Consider the following 21,830-nt stretch of genomic DNA (forward strand, 5'->3'; position numbering starts at 1 on the left):
TGCATAATATTCTGCTACATGGATACCCCCGTGTTTATCTGCTCATCCATATAGAGACAAATGGGTTGCTGTCTCCTTTGGGCTTTTTTGGCTATGGACCTGGTCGTAGTGTTCAATTGTCTGCTTTTAATGGTGTGTATAAAATTTCCCCCCACTTAGAGAAGGCATATGCGTTTTGCTGTTTATTTTAAATGGTGCCACATGGGATTGTCTTTTTTCTTGCCGTCTCCAAATGCCAGATAACCATTTGACATGGGTTGGAATGGATCTTTGCACACTTTTCTCTGAGCTTAAAAATCCGCACACACACACACACATATACACACACACGTGGTCTTGGTGTTAGGACACCACACTGCGAACACAGTTTGGCCATCCTGCGCGTCCAGTCTGCTGCCCGCCAATCAGCTCAGATACCCCCCAGGGTCATTTCCTGCACAGATGCGACCTTGGAACTTCCTCCCTGCCCTGCCCTCACCCCCCATCTGTTCCTTCTTTCAACTTCCCCATTTTATAAATGGCCCTTCCCATCTCTCGGGTCCCATGTGGCCGCCATTTTTAATTACTTTCCGTTGACTTCTCCTCTGGTTGCCGGCCCTGCCCTGTCCATCCCAAGGGCACCATCAGCTGACCACACACACACAGAGCTCAGAACACACCCTCTCTGCCCGCGGAGCCCAGCCTTTGATGGGGGCCTCCGTTTCCAGCCTCCTTTGACCCTGATCTCTCTGGGCTTCATCCCACCTGTCCTACTGGGTGCCACATGTTTCAGGATCGCACATCGTTCTCGTTTCTGAATCTCCCCACGGATCCCTGGACCCCTTGGGGACGAGACCCGAGTCGACCCACAGAGTCCCTGTGTGTTGCACAGAGGTCGCGGAGGATGCGTCAGCCTCGAGTCATGGTTCTGAGCCGGGCTCAGCTGCGCGGAGCAGAGTCTCACGCTGCGGGCTCCCCGTGGTCCTGCGGGGACTTTGGAGACCCCATAGCCTTTGGGGTTTCGGAGACTCGGACTGAACATGCTCCGTCGCGAGGGGACACATCTTATGGCGAGTCTGATTCCTGCACAGCTGCAGCGCCCATGGGTGCGCACAGGATTGGCTCCTACTGTATACCTGCCAGGCGCTTCCGTGCGGGTGGGACAATGCACTTCGTGAGTTATCGACAGACGTGCCCAAGGGACCCCGGGGCGGGGTGGGGGGGTCAGGAAGCATTAAACGCGCAATGCACTTTGCAGAAGCCGCTCTCGTCCGCCCTGGCACTTGGATGGTCCCCAAGGGACGCAGCCCTCAGCTAATGGGAGTGACCTGCTCGGCTGATGGGCCCCACCCTGCTGCCTGCTGTCTGCTGAGCTGCGGTTCCAGGTCACTGGGGCTCAAGTCAATGGACAGGTGTCCGTGTGCATCCAAGTAGCCCTCCTCCGTCTTGTGCCTGGTCCCCAACTTGCTTTGCCCCTCGGGCTCCAAATCAGGTGTCCTTGGAACGAGGTGATGTGCATTGCTGCTGATCAGCTGGGCAGCTGCCCCTTGCATTTGAAATACCCACCAGTTGATAATGAAGTATTGCTTTTTTCCTTCCCCCTCCTGGGTGGTTGCAGCCACAAAGATCTATCTCCCTAGTCCTGGAGGACGGAAGCCCGAGGTCCAGGTGTGGGCAGGGCTGGCTCCTCCTAACCGTCTCCCCTGGGCTTCCTGACACTGTCTTCTCCCTGTGTCCTCCTGGGGCCGTCCCTCTGTGTGCGTCTGTGTCCCCATCTCCTCCTCTACAAGGACCCTAGTCCTGCTGGACAGGGCATCCTGGGGACCTCACTGCACCTCCATCCCCTCTGCCAAGACCTGTCTCCACACACAGGCACGTCCCAAGGTCCTGAGGTCAGGGCGGCAGCAGCAGAATTTGGAAAGGGACCTAAGTGATTCCCTGGCTTCTTGACAGAAGGTGGTCTTCGCCCTCCTCCCACACCAGGACAGTGAGACCTGTGTGTCGATCCTGTCACCCAACCATCCAGCTGGCGAACTGTTACTAAGTTGCTTGTACCAACGGGGTCGTATTGTGAGGCAGGGATTTTGAGAAGCAGTTAATGGGTTCTCAGTAATCTTCTAACGAATGACTTTCTATGCCTGTTGGTCAGTTTTTCATTGCTATAACAAAAAACCTGAGGGTTGATAATGTATATATATAAAAAAGGTCTTTTTTTTTTTTTTTTTAAAGCTCCTAGGTCTAGACGTTGGAAAAGCCAGATACAGTGGCCTCCTGGGCTGCACTGGAACCTGGCACTTGGCCTCATGGTTGGGAGTATGTGGGACATGATGGGACTTCATGGCAAGACAGGGAGCCAGGGACCTTCAGTAGCCACCCCCCCCCCCTTGAGTACACGGTCCCTGCCCAGCACCCCACCAGGAACCAAGCCTGATCTTAGGGAGAACACAGCACACCTGGTTGTCTGTGTCTCTGTGCGTGTTTCTTGAGCATATTCTAAATACATCCTATGCATTTCTCCAAATTTCCGTCTCTGTGCGCATGTGCTGACACCCGTCTGTATGCACCTCTCGAACCTCTGGGTGCAGCGAGATCTGAACATGTATGCATCACCGGCTCCTAACTGGACGCACATTTTTCTTTTATTCTTTTGGTGTCGCGGATGGATCTCCCGTCGTGGCTCCTGCTAAGCTGGGTTCCACCGTGGAGCTCCGGGTGTCTCCTTTCGGGTCCTCACCAAGGCCATAAACCTGTGTGTGGGTCCCTCTTCACATCTGCGTGTCCCCGTCCTGGGACATCTCACTGAATACGTCCTAAGCATGTGCGCACACTGAGCATCCGTCTGTCTGTGCGTCCTGACACGTCCTCGTCCCCAAGATAGCCGCATGGCCTCTACCTGCACCTGCTAACAGGTGTGCACGCCCCATGCACACACCCGTCCCTCTGCACCCTAAGCATCGTGGCGCCTCCATACCCCGAGCACCTTTTAGTCCCTGTGCATCTTGACACCCACCTCCGGGCGCCTGGCGCACGCCTGTCGTCTCCGTGGCTCTGGAGGCTGAGGCAGGAGGATCGCGAGTTCAAAGCCAGCCTCAGCAGCTGAGCGAGGCCGTGCGCATCCCCCCCGGAGCCACAGCCACCTGACGCGCGTATCTCAGTGTGGAACGTCACCCGTGCTCCAGCGTCGCCCTTCCCTGGTCCCCGCAGGTTCTGGACGAGCCACGACGATCGCTTCCTCTACATGCTGATGGAGTACGTGCCGGGCGGCGAGCTCTTCAGCTACCTGCGCAACCGCGGCCGCTTCCCGTGCAGCACGGGCCTCTTCTACGCCACGGAGATCGTGTGCGCCATCGACTACCTGCACTGCAGGGACATCGTCTACAGGGACCTGAAGCCCGAGAACATACTCTTGGATCGGGACGGCCACATCAAGCTCACGGACTTCGGGTTCGCCAAGAAGCTGGTGGACAGGTAAGAGAACCCCCGGGGGCGCGCGTGCGCCTGCAGCGTGGCGAGGCCAGGCACCGAGGTGCCGCCAAAGCGCAGAGCGTCCACTGTCCCGTGCGAAGCCGGGGGTCCAGGGGCACAGCTGGGGCTTCCTGTGGTCCGCGCTGGTCCCTGGACAGGTCATGCTCCTTCGTGTCCACCCTGGAAGAGACCCCTGCGTGGCCCTGCCGTGCTGACCCGAGACTGTCCAAGGTGCCCGAGGCGCATGCACAGCCCCTGCTGGGAGCACAGTGCAGATCCCGCTCCAAAGCTGCTGCGCCCTGCGCTCGCGTCCTTCACCCTCCTATCGCTGGGTCTGCGCTGCGTTTCCATTGGACGGGCCTTTGCCATGTGCGTGTCCCTCACACGTACGTGCGTCCCCGCTGCGTTTCCATGTCATGGATGCACAAGGCTCAGGGTAAGAGGGCCGCGTTCCAGGTTGCACACGACGTTACGGATCCAATTGCAATTTTAAATTTTCTACCAGGGATGGAACTCAGGGACCCTCGATCCGTGAGCCCCGTCCCCAGCCCAATTTTGCATTTTATTTAGAGACAAGGTCTCCCTGAGCTGCTCAGGGCCTCGCTTTGGCTGAGGCTGGCTTTGAACTCGCGATCCTCCTGCCTCAGCCTCCTGAGCTGCTGGGATGACAGGCGTGTGCCACCGCACCCGGCTGGTATTGCACTTTGAATCCCACGTTTTCCATTACGCACGAGGTTACAGGAGACGTGAGTGTTCTCCAGAGAAGGGGAAGGAGGAGGAGAGGCGGGTCCTCTGTGGAAAACCCTGATCCGTAAAGTCCTCTTGTGCACACGTATGCACGCAGCATGTGTCAATATGTGCACATCCATGTGCACATGTGTGAACGTGCTTATGTTAGCACACGGGACTGATCGTGTCAATCTATTGTATATTAACACGATATAACAATATACCAAGTACTTACTGATATAAATACATAGAATTATACACGGTGTACAATATTTGTTATATATGTAAATACTTAGTACAGTAACAAATATTGTACCTTTCCCATTGTGTATTATATTGTACCAAATATGATGCTAGTGTTCACCAGAGAAGCAAAACCAGGACACTTATAATCCTGTCTGAAAAACCCTAATTGATATAGACTTAAAGTGCTCTGTATGCATATATATTTACTCATGAACATACGTAACCATATACATATATACATGTATTATATACTATATTATGTTAATATGCATTTATGGGCATGTATACATATAGTATCATATTAATGTACTCACATCTAAACACAGACCATTAATACATATGCATAGATTCATGTGCATATATATACATGTGTAGATATATATTTCATTATATTAATATATTAGCATTAATTATGTCTATAATATATCCATGATGCATTTATATTATATAATGGTGTAAGGTAATACATACTTCATGATATGTATTTAATACATATTTAATGATTCATATTTAATTCATATTCACATGCATGTGAATATATCATATTGTATTAATGTATGCACACACTCCTACATGCATATATTTGCATATATACATATATGTATAGATTATATCCATATCACACATTGCATATACCCAGGTGTATGTATGTCATGGTAATATATATGCACATACATGTGTTGATGAACATAAGTTATAATTATATTGGTATTAATCATGTGGATGTAATGCATTAGCATTGTAATACACATACATGTCGTTTTAATATTTGTACATGTGTGTACATATACATGCATATATAATATAAATCAATATATTAGTATTAATGTTGCCAATTAATACATTGGCATTTTAATACACATGTATTATGTGGTTCTAATGTGCATACGTGTGTGTGTGTGTACATACACACATGTGCATAGGACATAGTTGAATATATTGGTATTAGTTCTGTCAATGTCATCCACTGATATCTCATAACCCATTGAACACATTGACGAACGTAGGTGACATTCACAGCGTATGCACAATGTGTAAACAGGTGTAGGCACCCACACAGTGACGAGCTCACACGGCCTCGCATCTGTGTGTCTGTCTAGCACTGCTGTGTCCTGGACGGTGGCCTCTTCTGTGGCCCACGCCTGTCATCCCAGCAGCTGGGGAGGCTGAGGCAGGAGGATCGTGAGTTCAAAGCCAGCCTCAGCCAAAGGGAGGCCCTAAGCAACTCAGGGAGACCCTGTCTCTAAACAAAATGCAAAATAGGGCTGGGGACGGGGCTCAGGGGTCGAGTGACCCTGAGTTCAATCCCTGGTACCCAAAAGAAAGAAAGAAAAAAAAAAATGTCTTCCTGTAGTTTAACCTTGAGAGACCAGACTCATCGGTCCAAGCTGCTGTGAAAGACTTTTGAAAGTTTTTCGGTAACTGTCCCAAGTGTTGGTTTTTCAAGTTCATTTTAAATCAAATTGAAGGAGACGATGACCCTCCTTTTGCCCAGAATAATTAATAATTAGGTCACTTTTTTTCCTCCAAAAAATTTGTAGGGTTCGTGCTGCCCTCTGCTGGCGGCCCGCGGTATATGTGGAGACCCAGGTCCTTGAATGAATATCCGGGTTCCGAGGCCTCCTCCCGTGGGCCACGCCCCTTTTCTTTTCTTAAAGTTGTTTTCCTTAAAAGTCTGATGGAAAGGGACCCAGAAAGAAAGTGCTCCCTGTGTTCATTTTTCTGTCCGTTGCACAGATCCTGTGGCTACCCCGTTCATCCGTCATAATATCCACGGAAGCTTATTTTTTTGAAGGTCACTGAGGTTTTGATTTTGCATTTTAAAAATGAATATTATAAAAAACGAATATTATGGTCCCTTTACCATTTATTTATCTGGTGTTGGGCATTGGACCAGACCCGCTTTAGCACTGAGCCACATCCCCAGCTCTTTTTATTTTATTTTATTTATTTTTTTTTTATTTAGAGACAGGGCCTCATCCGTTGCTTAGGACCTCACTTGAGTTGCTGAGGCTGGCCTCCAACTTGCCATCCTCCTGCCTCAGCCTCCCGATCTGCCCTCTCCATGCTCTACGAGAGCTTCGGTGTTTAACTAAAATCTGCAGATTCCCAACTCTCTGGGAATCTGGGAAGATGCTCAGAAGATCAAGCTTCCTTGCAAGAAAGGCGACGGTCTGGGCAGCAGCAAACGCGTTGATGATTAAAAACAAAACATAACAAAAGGAAAAAAAAATAGCAAACCAGGCAGAGTGACCTCCCTGCATCCTAAGGCCACGCCAAGTCCTGGAACTTCATGTGGATGATAAAAAATCCAATCCCCTCTTTCGCCACTTGTCCACTGGGTGGCGCTAGAAGCTAAGCTAATATTTTTTTTCTTTTCTTCTTTTTTTTTTTTTTTTTTCCCTGGTCCCAAGGATTGAACCCAGGGTCTCCCCGAGTTGCTTAGGGCCTCCCTAAGTTGCTGAGGCTGGCCTCCAACTGGCCATCCTCCTGCCTCAGCCTCCGGAGCCTTGGTTTCTCGCCTTTTGCAGATACGTGAGGAGCTGGGTGGGGACATTGGGATGCCCTGTGTCCCTGCAGCTGCTGACCTCCCCGTGCTCCTCTCTGTTGCCTTCCCAGGACGTGGACCCTCTGCGGGACCCCCGAATACCTCGCCCCTGAAGTCATCCAGAGCAAAGGCCACGGGCGGGCCGTGGACTGGTGGGCGCTGGGCATCCTCATCTTCGAAATGGTGGCAGGGTGAGTGGGCCCCCCTCGCAGACAGTGCGGATTACACCGTAGCACCTCCCACTGTCCATCTGTCCAAGAGACATTGCTGTCTATCTGTCCAGGGGACGTTGCTGTCCCCAAACTCGAAAATGCATGCGTGCTATGACGACGGACAGGCTGCTGCACGGGGGCGGGAAAGGCAAACCCGTGAACAGGGGACCGTCCACCCTGGAGACGTCCTGAGAAACAAGCGCTTTCTTAACTACGGAGTCCACCTGGGGCCCGAGGCTGACCTACAATGAACATGCAGAACCGAGCAGCCTACATGTCACACACAGCTACGGCCACCAAAGGTGGCCAGCATCCTGCAGGAAGCAGCTGGCCATGCTGCCTCCCGAGGTCGGTGACCAGGGGAGCAACAGCTAGACCCTCTCACATCTCTCTGGTTCCCTTTGGGGACCTGGCTACCCCTGGAAGCTGACAGGGGTCAGGGGCCCAGGTGCCTTTGGCTGCTGTCTGCAGGGAAACTTCACCCCTCGCAGCCCAGAGGGGCCTCGGGATCAGGCCAACCAGCAGGAGTCTCCCCCCCCCCCCCCAAGAACAGGGCATAAAACTTAGGGAGCAAATGTGCAGGGAGGACAGAGAGGACATGAGACCTGAGGTGTCGACCTGGAGAAGGTGCCTGTCACCGGTCAATCATCTATCAACCTGTCACCCACTGTCCGTCCACTCTCCTACCTTTCAGCCACCATCTGTCCATCCATCTGCCTCCTCATCCAACTATCCACTTACCCATCGACCCACTCAACCACGAATCCAGGAATCCACATGCCCACCCACCCACTATCTATGCACCCACCCATCCACCAAAAATCCACCTATCCATCATCCAATCCTTCCACCCACCCATCCAATATCCATCCACTGATCTACCAACCCATCCAACCATCCACTCACCCATCTACCCACGCACACATCCACCCACCCACCCACACACACCCGTCCATCCACCTATGAATCAATCTACCCAGCGACATACTGCCCACGCACACACCCATCCATGCACCAACCCACTCACTCATCCACCCACCCATCCATCCATCCATCCACCCATCCAGCATCCACCCATCCATCCACCCATCCATCCACCCACCCACCCATCCATCCATCCACCCACCCATCCACCATCCATCCACCCATCCACCCACCCATCCACCCATCCATCCATCCACCCATCCACCCACCCATCCACCCACCCATCCACCATCCATCCACCCATCCATCCACCCATCCACCCACCCATCCACCCACCCATCCACCCATCCATCCACCATCCATCCACCCATCCACCCACCCATCCACCCATCCATCCATCCACCCATCCACCCATCCATCCATCCATCCACCCATCCACCTGTCCTTCCATCCACCCACCCATCCACCCATCCATCCACCCACCCACCCATCCATCCATCCACCCACCCATCCACCATCCACCCATCCATCCATCCACCCATCCACCCACCCATCCATCCATCCACCCATCCATCCATCCATCCACCCATCCACCTGTCCTTCCATCCACCCATCCATCCATCCATCCGTCCATCCGTCCACCCGTCCACCCATTCACCCACCCATCCATCCATCCATCCACCCATCCATCCACCCATCCACCCATCCATCCACCCATCCACCCATCCATCCACCCATCCATCCATCCACCCATCCATCCACCCATCCATCCATCCATCCACCCATCCACCCACCCATCCACCCATCCATCCATCCACCCATCCACCCACCCATCCACCCACCCATCCACCATCCATCCACCCATCCATCCACCCATCCACCCACCCATCCACCCACCCATCCACCCATCCATCCACCATCCATCCACCCATCCACCCACCCATCCACCCATCCATCCATCCACCCATCCACCCATCCATCCATCCATCCACCCATCCACCTGTCCTTCCATCCACCCACCCATCCACCCATCCATCCACCCACCCACCCATCCATCCATCCACCCACCCATCCACCATCCACCCATCCATCCATCCACCCATCCACCCACCCATCCATCCATCCACCCATCCATCCATCCATCCACCCATCCACCTGTCCTTCCATCCACCCATCCATCCATCCATCCGTCCATCCGTCCACCCGTCCACCCATTCACCCACCCATCCATCCATCCATCCACCCATCCACCCACCCATCCACCCATCCATCCACCCATCCATCCATCCACCCATCCATCCATCCATCCACCCATCCACCCATCCACCCATCCACCCATCCATCCACCCATCCATCCATCCATCCACCCACCCATCCACCCATCCATCCACCCATCCATCCATCCACCCATCCATCCATCCACCCACCCATCCACCCATCCATCCACCCATCCATCCATCCACCCATCCATCCACCCATCCATCCATCCATCCACCCATCCACCCATCCATCCATCCATCCACCCACCCACCCACCCATCCACCCATCCATCCACCCATCCATCCACCCATCCACCCATCCATCCACCCATCCATCCATCCACCCATCCATCCACCCATCCATCCATCCATCCACCCACCCATCCACCCATCCATCCACCCATCCATCCATCCACCCATCCATCCATCCACCCACCCATCCACCCATCCATCCACCCATCCATCCATCCACCCATCCATCCACCCATCCATCCATCCATCCACCCATCCACCCATCCATCCATCCATCCACCCACCCATCCACCCATCCATCCACCCATCCATCCACCCATCCATCCATCCATCCACCCATCCACCCATCCATCCACCCATCCATCCATCCACCATCTGTCCATCCGTCCACCCATCCACCCACCCACCCACCCATCCATCCATCCATCCACCCACCCACCACCTGTCAATCATGTGCAGGGCCCCTCCTCCCACTGCACATCTCTGCACCTGACTCTGTCCGTGCCCAACTCCTGTCCATCTGTACTGTCATCTGCTTTCTGTCTCTGTGTCTACATCATGATCACGTGGAATGAAAGTGACATAATCTGTGCCCAGGTTCCCCTCCGTGTGTGTCTCCCTGTGGCTCCTCTGCTGTCTGTCACCGTCATCACCTGCCTGTCCCCTCTCTGCACGTCTGTGTCTCTCTCTCACCCCCATCATCTCTCTTTCCCCTGGGTGTCTCCAGCTGTCACACAGGTTGCCCATCATCAGTGACCTGCGTATCTGTCACCTACCTACCTGCCCGCCATCATTCTGGTCCCCTGAGTCCTCCCCAGCCCTCTCCTCCGACTTCCTGAGTGACCCCAGCCCAAGCCGTCCCCGCCCAGCACAACTCAGGACTCCCTGCTGCCCGAGGGTCAGCTCCCCCAGATCCGCAGCCCACTGTCCCTCCTGACCAATGCACTGAGGCCCGTGTGGCCTGAGAGGCTCCAGCCCCCAGGGTTTTCAACCCACTGGGGTCCCCAGGTCCTGAGTCCTGTTTCTGTTTGGGGGACCACCCACCCACATGAGGACGGACTTTTTTGTTTTAAACTGTGGTACTAGGGATGGAACCGAGGGGCTCCTTAGCACCGAGCCCCTGTTATTTCATTTCTCTGTAATGGATTTGAGCAGGTGCAGTGTGGGTATCAGTCTGTGCAGCTGCTGTAACAGGTTGGCTCAGCCGAGGGTCCCAGGAGCAAGAGAAATGGATCCTCCTCACCCTCCAAGGTGGAGGCTGGACCCGGGTCCCCAGCTGAGCTCCCTCCACAGCCTCCAGGGAGGCTCCTCCTGCCTCTTCAGCTCCTGGGCTCCAGGTGGCCCTGGGCGGGTGGCCCCTCACTGCAGTCTCTGCCTCCGTCTCCACGGGGCTCCTCCTCTGGGTCTGTGTCCCCTCCTCTGTCTCTTGGGAGGACACGGCCATGGCCTGAGGGCCCCCTGACCCAGGAGGAGCCCATCTCAGGACTCTGCACTAATGACCTCTGCAGAGACCCTGTTCCCACACCAGGTCCCACTCACAGGTTCTGGGGTCAAGATGTGCACAGGACCTGCCTCTTACAGTGGTGTCCCGATGCAGTTTCTCTGTGCAGAGTTGCTGAATCTGTGCTTCTGGAGCCTCTGATGACCGAGATCTAGCCGTACATTCCTTATTAAGCACATTTACATGTTTATATTTGCATCTTGCCGCTTTCCTGCACAACAGCCAACTTTGTTTGGTGTGTTTGTCAGCTTTCCGTTACTATAACAAATACCTACAATGATTATAAAGAAAAAAGGTTTCTTTTTTTTTTTTCTTTTTTTTTTTTTTTTGGCTCATGGATTCAGAGGATCCCACCCATGAAGGGGCCTGGCCACAGACTCTATCTAACTGAATGTGCATATATCGGTACCAATAAAACTTTATTAGCAAAACCAGATTTGGGGGCCAGGACATGTCACCTTGCAAACCAGATCTCTGCTACCTGCAAGCGCCATCTAGAAAGTGCTGTTGGTTCACAGGACCTTCCCTGGGAGGCGGTGTCCTCTGCCGGGGACCTTCCCAGACAGATGGGCACCCCGCATTCTGTCCGAGAAAAGCCACCTGGACTGCATCGTCTCTTCACACACCATGATTTCCATGTGCAAAAAGTAAAATAAAATAAAATAACTAGACACTTCTTTTTCCTACAGGTTCCCCCCGTTTTTTGATGACAACCCCTTTGGCATCTATCAGAAAATTCTCGCAGGGAGGATAGATTTCCCGAGGTATTTGGATTTCAGCACAAAGTAAGTACCCAGCGCCCCACTCGGTACAGGGTGTTTCTTCTTATTTTTATTTATTTTTTAAAAATTTTGCTGGCAGGGATTGAGCTCAGGGGAAGTCCTAAGCAACTCAGGGAGACCCTGTCTCTAAATAAAATGCAAAATAAGGCTGGGGACGGGGCTCAGGGATTGAGGGGCCTTAGGTCCAAACCTCAGCACTAAAAAAATAAGAGAAGAATAAAAATAAGGACCTAGAGGCCAATGGACGCAGAGTTTTCAAGGTTTTAAATACTTCTCCAGGTTGTCAATCATGTCTTGAGAGCATCTGAGACCTACAGCACACAAGTGCTCTATGAGATCAGCCTGTGGTTTCAGGTTCTGAAACCAGAGAGGGCTCCCGTGGTTCCTGAGGGTGCACAGCATTACCATCCCCCAGTGTCTCTGATCTTCTGCCACTGACATTTCCCAGCAGTAGGGACAGGTGCGATTTGCAGCCTAGACCCGGAAGCCTTCTGGGCTTTGGAGAGCAGAGATTTCTCTTCTGACCTAGTCCCAGTGTCCTAGCTAATGTTAGAAGATTGCACAGTCTCCACCGTGTGCAACAGTCCTGGGGGAACTTCTGTCACACCTGAAATACATGGATATCATTAGGCACATGAAGAATGGACAATGGTGACAAATTTTGCCAGAGAATGGGGTCCCCATGATCATGTGCTTGAGGTAGCTGCTCTCTCTGTGACCCTAAGATGGTGCGTGTTGACTGATTCTGTTTTCTGTTCCCCAAACAGAGACCTCATTAAGAAATTGCTGGTGGTGGACAGGACCAAGCGCCTGGGCAACATGAAGGTCCGTACCTCCCTCACGAATGGGCACCCACCAAGGCCCAGGACACGCCATCGCGACTTTCCTGTCATTATTCATCTTTTTGACTTCCTGGTCCAGTTGATGGGAAGAGAATCCAAAACCCATTGAACGTACCCATTGATCCAGTTCCGTGTGCCCATTTTTCCCCCCTAGAATCAGGGGAACCACTGACCCCAACCTCAGCCATTTAATTCATTGATTATTATTTATTTATTACTTTTTAAAAATTTTGAGATTGACAAGGTCTTGCTAAGCTCCTGAGGCCGGCCTCTAACTTACGCTCCTCCTGCCTGAGCCTCCCGAGTCGCTGGGATGACAAGCGTCCGCCATTGTGCCTGGACTCCACTATTCCCAATTAGGAGCAGCCTTTAGATCCCCTTTAGATCATTAGGAACATCTGAACAGAGGCGCCGCATTACCCTGCTGCATGATCTCTGATCATTCTTTGCATTAAGCAATTGCACACCTGATTTTTTTTTTTTTTTTTTTTTTTTTTACTTTAGTTGGTAGCATCTCCCTGTTCTGGCCCTTCGAATGTGTGGACGTGCAGAAAGAAAGCGTCACCTTTTGGGTCTTATTCTATTTTATTGCAATGTTCTCCGGATTCGGCCTCATCCTTACTTATCCCAGTATGTCTTCCTTATTCATGGCTGAGTACTATTCCACAGTCTCGATGGACAGCAGTGTTTTGGTCCATGGATGTTTCTGCCATGACCACCTCTTAGCGACTATGAGCAGGGCCATGATAGATGTGGATATTTGTGTGAAGTAATCGTTGCATTAAAACTCACATGCTGGTTTTATTTTTAATTTTTTAAATTTTTTTGAGAAAGAGACTCCTTTGTTCACTACACCTTGAGGTCCCCAACAATTCTTCCATATTTTTTTTTGTTGTTTGGTACCAAGGATTGAACTCAGGGTCACCCGACCCCTGAGCCCTGTCCCCAGCCCTATTTAGGGTTTTATTTAGAGACAGGGTCTCCCTGAGCGGCTCAGGGCCTCGCTGTGTCTTTTACTCTCTGGATAATGAGGTGTGTGTGTTTGCACACTTGACACACTGACGGTGCCCCTTCCTCCTGCAGAATGGCGCCAATGACGTCAAGCAGCACCGGTGGTTCCGCGCTGTGGACTGGGACGCTGTCCCCCAGAGGAAGCTGAAGGTGACTCTCTTCTGAACATTCCTTACAGAACGCAGTGATCCCAACCTCTGTAAAACCACTCTGTTGGTTTCTGGTTGACTATTCCAGATCCCTCATATGATAGAGAACACGGGGCACTTGTCTTTCCATACCTGGCTCATGTCCCTTAATAGAATGCCCTCCGGTTCCTTGCTTTTTCCTGCAAGCGACATCATTCCATTCTTCTTTCTGGCTGCATAATATTCCATTGTGCATATGTACCGCATTTTCTTTATGCATTCATCCCTGGCTGGAATCCAGGGGTGCTTAACCCCTGAGCCCCATCCCAGCCCTATTTTGTATTTTATTTAGAGACAGAGTCTCCCTGAGCAGCTTAGGGCCTCGCTTTACTTCCCAGCCGTCCGTGTCCATGAACATTGGAAACCCGACTCTGCTGTCCATGAACATTGGAAACCTGTCCATCTTATTCACGTCCATTCCCACTTCTATGTAAAATAGCAGAAAGGGAAAAGAGAAATGATATGCACAGTGTCCCCGTGTCCCCGTACCTAACTGTGGCTGACCTCCCGCAGCCCCCCATCGTGCCCAAGTTAGGCAGCGATGGCGACACCTCCAACTTTGAGACGTACTCTGAGAACGACTGTGAGACGACTTCGCCGGTGTCGGAAAAAGACTTGGAAATCTTCAAGAATTTCTGAGGATAGGAACGCACACTTCCGGAAGGTGGGTCTTTATTTTTGTGGGTAAATCAGCCTTTATCCAATGGGGGGGCTTACCTCCGTCATCCGCCGGGGCTCAAGCAAAGAAGCCAAGCCAGACCGGGTCTCCCTCATGTGACACATCACCCTCTGAGATTTCGGGGACCACCCGTCTGAAAAGGTAAAAAGGAAAATTCTAGAAAATGACAATTTATAAATTATCACTTTTTTTTTTTTTTTTTTTTTAAATTGCACCCTGTTTGGCTCATGTGACAAAAATCTCAGGACCGACTTCCTGGAATGTGAAAAATCTCTTTGTCCCGTGTATCCACCCTGTATATGCTACCTGCCCGTTAGTCACTTAGCAGCCATATTGGTTTTCAGATGGACAGAAATGAACATTTGCATCATTCCCCGACTTTTTCTTACAGGGTAGGCATCTTATCAGCCCAAGAAGTCGGGACAGCACCGTCCAGTAGGGTATTTTAGGAAAAAAATGGACGACAGGAATAAAACTTGCATTGGGGTGCATTATCGTGAATGTTCTATTTGGAATATGTTCGTTTGACGGTGTATTTTATTAGTCATGGTCAGTCTCTTACTGTGCCTGATTTATAAATCAAACTTTCTCATAGGTACGTGTATATGGGGAAAAACGTAGTGCACCCAGGGTTTGGCCCTCACTCTGTGGGTTTAGGGAATGGGTGTCTCCGCTGGCTAATTGGGGATCATCAGAATGATGACTGAGGCAGAGCGTTTGGCTCAGGACTGTGTGACCCCCAGGATCACAGGATTCAGTCAGGATTTTTTGCTGCTGTGACCAAAAACCCTTGAAAAGAACAATTAAAGGAAGAAGAGTCTCTCTGGGGCTCATGGTGTCCGAGGTCCAGTCCCTGGTGGCCGACTCCATGGCTCTGGCCCAAGGGGAGCAGAACAAGATGGCGGCAGGGCCTGGAGGAGGAGAGCAGCTCAGGACAGGGCACCAGGGAGCAGAGAGAGCTCTGCTCACCAGGGACAGGACAGAGATCCCCAAGGCACAGTCCAGGGACCTCATTGTCCTCCAGCCACACCCATCCTGCCTGTAATCACCACCCAGTGAGTCCATCCAAGTGGATTAATCCACTATTAGGTTACACCATGGAGCAGAGAGAGCTCTGCTCACCAGGGACATGACATACACCCCAAAGACATAGCCCTGGGACCCCCTCCTCCAGCCACACCCCACCTGCTGCAGCCAGCACCCAGTGAGTCCATCCAAGTGGATTAATCCACTATTAGGTTACACTAGGAAGTAGAGAGAGCTCTGTCCACCAGGGACAGGACAGAGACCCCCAAGGCACAGCCCAGGGATCCCCTCCTCCAGCCACACCCCACCTGCTGCAGTCACCACCCAGTGAGTCCATCCAAGTGGATTAATCCACTATTAGGTTACACCCAGTGAGTCCATCCAAGTGGATTAATCCACTATTAGTCTACACCAGGGAGCAGAGAGAGCTCTGCTCACCAGGGACAGGACAGACACCCCAAAGACACAGCCCAGGGACCCCCTCCTCCAGCCACACCCCACCTGCTGCAGCCACCACCCAGTGAGTCCATCCAAGTGGATTAATCCACTATTAGTCTACACCATGGAGCAGAGAGAGCTCTGCTCACCAGGGACAGGACAGACACCCCAAAGACATAGCCCTGGGACCCCCTCTTCCAGCCACACCCCATCTGCTGCAGTCTCCACCCAGTGAGTTCATCCAAGTGGATTAATCCACTTATTAGTCTACACCCAGTGAGCCCATCCAAGTGGATTAATCCACTGATTAGGTTTTAACTCTCATAACCCAATCATTTCACCTATGAATACTGTCTCCCAGAGGAGCTGTTGGGGGACACCCTGTATTCAAACCATAACAGCTCCTTTGAGTCCCTTTCCTCTGTGTGTGTGCGTGTGTTAAAGTACGACTACCCCATATGGAATTCTTGAGGTTTTTCTGAGATGGCCCCCAAATGATCTCTAATCTATTTCATTGAGCTTCTAAAGGTCATTGTTTTTTCCTTTTTCTTTTTAAATATCAATCATTGCTCATACATACGGGATTATGTTCCGTGACTGGCGTTTGGTGCTCAACTTCAGAAAGTGCCGAACCCTAAGTAAGGCAGATCAGTTACAGCATGATACTGTAGTAATATGGCCTGTGTCACCATCAAATTTGGGACCCCTATTAACTAAAACGAGGGTCACTTGCACTGTCGTACCACCGTGACGTCCAGTCTGGTCATCAGGAAAGTTACGAGGTAACTAAAGGGAGGGTAGCACATACAGCGTGGAAACACTGGGCGGAGTTGCTATTCCAAGGTGGAACACCAGAGGGCGCTGCCCAGATTGGCACATGATGATTTGAACGTTTTTTCTGTGGAATTTTCCACTACTACCTTTGCACCACAGTAACTGAAACCGGACAGAGGACTTGGGGGCCCTGCCTTGTTACCTATGAAACGGAGACGTTTCTATGATTCTCAAGGCGATAACTAGGAGTCGTGTCCAGCTGTGCTCAAACCCTAACTCAATCCCTTGTCCCTCTGCTGCCAGGAACACGTCAGCCTGCCCAGGACCAAGAACTGCACCTCCGTCAGCCCCGAAGAAATGCTCTCTTGGTGCGAGGAGGACTTTGTGCACTTATGGACGCCCAACTGTATACAGAGGTCGGGGGGCAGTTGAGATTTCACGGACGGGGCAATTATGGAAGCGACTGGAACCTTCTCCTGCGCCGCAGGAAACGGGTTGTGGGGGTTTTTAATCGTAACCTGTTAGCAGCTGTGCTTCTACTGTGCAGTTGGGTGGTTTTCTTGGACTCGAGAACTTGCAACCAGACCCGCAGGCTCGTAACCACAGGTTGTGCGTGCCTGAGTGTGTGCGTGCGTGTGTGCGTGCGTGTGTGCCCGCGTGTAAGGGCTTCTCCTTGGCCAAGCCTATTCTTTTCAGCTTTTAAAAATCCTTTGAAAAACAAATGGGTCGCCTCGGAGACAAAGCTCAAGTCTATGACGGATGCATTTTAAAAAAAAAAAAAAATCCCCTTAATTCCGTCTATGCATTTTATAGATATTTATGGAGTTTTTTCTTCCAAATCGAATGGGACTTTCTCTCTGGATGCTTTAGACTTTGGAAATGCAAAACGGAGAGGGTGCGGATTGGAGCAGCCGGAGATATGTTAAAGTTTTGGAATGCAATCTCGATTTTCCTTTTTTTTTTTTTTTTTTTAAATGCCTTTGGGGGATTGAACCCGCTGTGCCTGAGCTCCACGCTCGGCCCCCATCTCTGAACGGTTCATCAGAGAAGGTTCCGGACTTAGAAGATAATGTCTCCTCCCTGGCCTTTGCCTCCCAGACTCAATCTATTGATTCATTTAATAATTAATCTGTTAGAAATAAATCAGCCAGAGCTGCCTGTGTACCTGGAGTGTCCCCTGTGAACCCGGTAACAAATGGCACCTGGTCACATGAGTCCTGGGGACTCCCTCATTTTTTGTGCCAGGGATTCAACTCAGGGGTGCTAAACCACAGAGCCCCGTCCCCAGCCCTAGTTTGCATTTTATTTAGAGACAGGGTCTCCCTGAGTGGCTTACGGCCTCCCTTTGGCTGAGGCTGCCTTTGAACTCACGATCCTCCTGCCTCAGCCTCCCGAGCCTCTGGGACGACAGGTGGGTGCTTCCGCACCTGTCTAGGTTTTTATTTTATTTATTTTTTTATCCACTCATTTAATACTGGGAAAAAAAAAAAATCCAATGTGCAGGATCCATGAGATTGCAGTCAGCGCCCCCAACGATGCAGAGCAAGTTAGACACTAAGAGGAAATCCAGCAGCAGGGGACGCTGTTACCGCCAACGTTGACAGAAGCCCGAGGGGCACGTGCCTTGTCTAAGGACCGGGGTAGAGACCCATGTCGTTGACCCCAGTGACGCGCACGGAACCCCTGCTTCATCTCATCCCCAAAGAGCTGACTCGGTGGGGGATTTCTCTTTGCAAAATTTCCCCATGGGCATCCGACCTCATCCGGGTGCCGAGAGTCAAAATGAAACCCGTGCAACTTTGTGTCTGCAGAAGGCCCAGGGGAGATGTTGCTTTTTATTTATTTATTTTTCTTTTGTGATTTATGAACTGGCAGGATCAGGTGATCCCAACTCACTGTTTCAAAACGCCCCCGGCGTCACCCACGTTGCCTGCAACCTTTGGGACCATTTCAACTGTGAAACCGGCTCAGGACTGTTCAGAGTGGACCCCAAGCCTTCACGGCCCAGGCGGGGGGGGGGGGGGGGGCACCACACCCAGGACTTGCAGATGGGCCCCCTCCCCACAGCCCACGTCTGTCAAAGTCACTGGGTCGACAAAGTGCTTTTCTGAGCATGTCCACATTTTTTTTTTCCTGTCGAATTTGCTTTTGCAAAAACCACTGAGTCTCGTGTCCCCCCGGGATCCTCCTTCCTGAGAACAGGAGGACGCCCTGTGTGTGTGGTGTTTTTTTTTTTTTTAATAAGTTTTCATGTTGTAAACTCTGTTCACCGTGCAGTTCGATCCTTTTGTGGAGGGGTCTGTTATTTAAGTTAAAAAAAAAAAAATCACTCTACAACGTGCATTTAAACGGGTGGGATGGGAAGCCCTTCCGCAGGCCGATCTTGTCATTGGATATTAATTTTATTTTATTTTTTTTTTGCAATCCTGCACGACTTACAGCTTGAGTCTTTTTTTGTGTGTGTGTGTGAGTGTGTGCGCTGTGTCCTGTGCCCACCGCGTAGGTCCTCGGTGCACCCTTTGCAGATCTGGCGCGTGCACCCTGCAGGGCGCTGGATCCCAGATCCTCCTGAGGAATTCCAAAAGCCTGTTTCTCATCCCACCGATGCATTGCACAAAGGAAATCACTGTGATTTGTGTGTGTGTAAATATATATATATATATATAGGCCCTAGGAAAATTTTACCGCTAATTTATGGAATAATACTATGGATTCCAGGTTTTGTTTGATAATAATAATAAAAAAACTTTGTATCTTTTAAGAAATCTGAATCGGCTCCTCTGCTTCTGTCTGAGAAACCATGTTCTGTCGGTGCTGGGGTCGAATGAGGGGTCAGAAGCTGGTAACTGTTTTCATCTTGGCAAGACACAGTGGCTCTTTTGCGTAGGATGCACAAAGGAACCGTAGGTGGTTTGTAAAGGATGGTCCCAGCTAAGTTTTATTGACAGCTGCAGTTCAAAAAAAGCCCAAAGGACACAGCAACCCATTTGTGTCTGACTGAACAGATAAATACAGGGCGGTGTATCCATGCAATGGAATATTATGCAGCCTTCAAAAGGAAGATAATTTGGAAACTGGGTTCAGGATGGGTAAGCCCAAGGACCTCATGATCAGTGAAACCAGCCTCACACAAAAGGACAAGCCCTGCGTGAGTCCACTCATAGGGGGTCTGCAGAGTCATCCAGCTCAGACACAGAAACTAGAATTGGGTAGTTACAGGGGCTGGCAGAGGGAAAATACAGAATTAGGAGTTCCAGTTTTACAAGTTATAAATCTCTGGTAGGGACGGTCCCACGACAGTTAACAATATTCTTAAGCACAGTGGCCTAAGCACTTAAAAGTGATGAAGATGGGTGGGAACAGTGGTGCACCACTATAATCCCAGCGGCTCAGGAGGCTGAGGCAGGAGGATGACAAGTTGGAGGCCAGCCTCAGCAACTTAGCGAGGCCCTAAGCAAGTTGGTGAGACCCTGTCTCAAAAATGAAAAGGGCTGGGGATGGGGCTCAGTGGTTAAGCACCCCTGGGTCCAACCACCCCCCACCCCCTCAAAAAATAGAGAAATAAAAAAGAACAGGAAAAATGTTTAAAGATGCTATTCTTGATGACAATGAAACTTTGTAATTTAAAGAATGTGCCCATCTTCACCTTTATCTCTATGACCAAGTCTTTTTAAACAGTCAGGCAACAGAAAAAGTCAACGTGAACCAAATCGTGGGGACACATGGGAAGTCCCCAGTCTCAGCAGGGACCCCATAACCACGCCCCTTAACTGAGACCTTTGTGATCAGTCCCGTAACCACGCCCACTGTGGCCACGCCCCAGCATAATTAGACACATCTTAATCATATTCCACTGTAACCACGCCTTAACCATAACCACGTCCACTGAGGCCACGCCCCACCACGGCCACACCCACAGTGGCCACGCCTTCCTATAAACAGCCCCATCCTAATCATGTCTCACTGTAACCACGCCCCCACAGTGGCCACGCCCTCCTATAAACAGCCCCATCCTAATCATGTCTCACTGTAACCATGCCTTAACCATAACCACGCCCCAACGAGGCCACGCCCCCACCATGGCCACACCCACCATGGCCACGCCCTGCTATAAACAGCCCCATCCTAATCAGGTCTCACTGTATCCATGCCTTAACTATAACCACGCCCCAATTAAGCCACGCCCCCACCATGGCCACGCCCTGCTATAAACAGCCCCATCCTAATCATGTCTCACTGTAACCACGCCCCCAATGAGGCCACGCCCCCACAGTGGCCACGCCCTCCTATAAACAGCCCCGTCCTAATCAAGTCTCACTGTAACCATGCCTTAACCATAACCACGCCCCAATGAGGCCACGCCCCACCATGGCCACACCCACCATGGCCACGCCCTGCTATAAACAGCCCCATCCTAATCAGGTCTCACTGTATCCATGCCTTAACTATAATCACGCCCCCAATGAGGCCACGCCCCCACCATGGCCACACCCACCATGGCCACGCCCTGCTATAAACAGCCCCATCCTAATCATGTCTCACTGTAACCACGCCTTAACTATAAACCACGCCCCCACAGTGGCCACGCCCTCCTATAAACAGCCCCATCCTAATCATGTCTCACTGTAACCATACCTTAACCATAACCACGCCCCAATGAGGCCACGCCCCCACCATGGCCACACCCACCATGGCCACGCCCTGCTATAAACAGCCCCATCCTAATCAGGTCTCACTGTAACTACGCCTTAACCATACCCACGCCCCCACCATGGCCACACCCCTAGAGGCCACGCCTTGTTTATAACCAGCCCATCGTAATCATGCCCACTGTAACCACACCCCCGCCTTAGCCACGCCCCACTGTGGCCACGCCCCCACCTGAGTCACACCCATGGTGACCCCTTCTGCAATGATTTCTTTTTTAATTCTTTCTCCAGGGCTGGGGGATCGACCCCTGATGCCAGGCCAGCCC

At 51.4% G+C, this 21,830-nt stretch overlaps 1 protein-coding gene across 1 annotated transcript in view; it reads left to right on the forward strand.

Moving 5' to 3' along the window:
• Positions 1 to 19,626, forward strand: part of Prkx (protein kinase cAMP-dependent X-linked catalytic subunit) — a 39,121-nt gene extending 19,495 nt beyond the window's left edge. The window contains exons 3-9 of the mRNA XM_078035371.1: positions 3,184 to 3,447; positions 7,039 to 7,158; positions 11,805 to 11,900; positions 12,665 to 12,722; positions 13,823 to 13,900; positions 14,452 to 14,602; positions 17,159 to 19,626. Coding sequence (XP_077891497.1) covers positions 3,184 to 3,447; positions 7,039 to 7,158; positions 11,805 to 11,900; positions 12,665 to 12,722; positions 13,823 to 13,900; positions 14,452 to 14,577 — 742 coding nt within the window. The 3' untranslated portion in view covers positions 14,578 to 14,602; positions 17,159 to 19,626. The remainder of the gene's footprint in view (positions 1 to 3,183; positions 3,448 to 7,038; positions 7,159 to 11,804; positions 11,901 to 12,664; positions 12,723 to 13,822; positions 13,901 to 14,451; positions 14,603 to 17,158) is intronic.
• The last annotated feature ends 2,204 nt before the right edge of the window (positions 19,627 to 21,830 follow it).

This window comes from Ictidomys tridecemlineatus, chromosome Y (genome assembly GCF_052094955.1).
Source record: "Ictidomys tridecemlineatus isolate mIctTri1 chromosome Y, mIctTri1.hap1, whole genome shotgun sequence".
NCBI lineage: Eukaryota > Metazoa > Chordata > Mammalia > Rodentia > Sciuridae > Ictidomys > Ictidomys tridecemlineatus.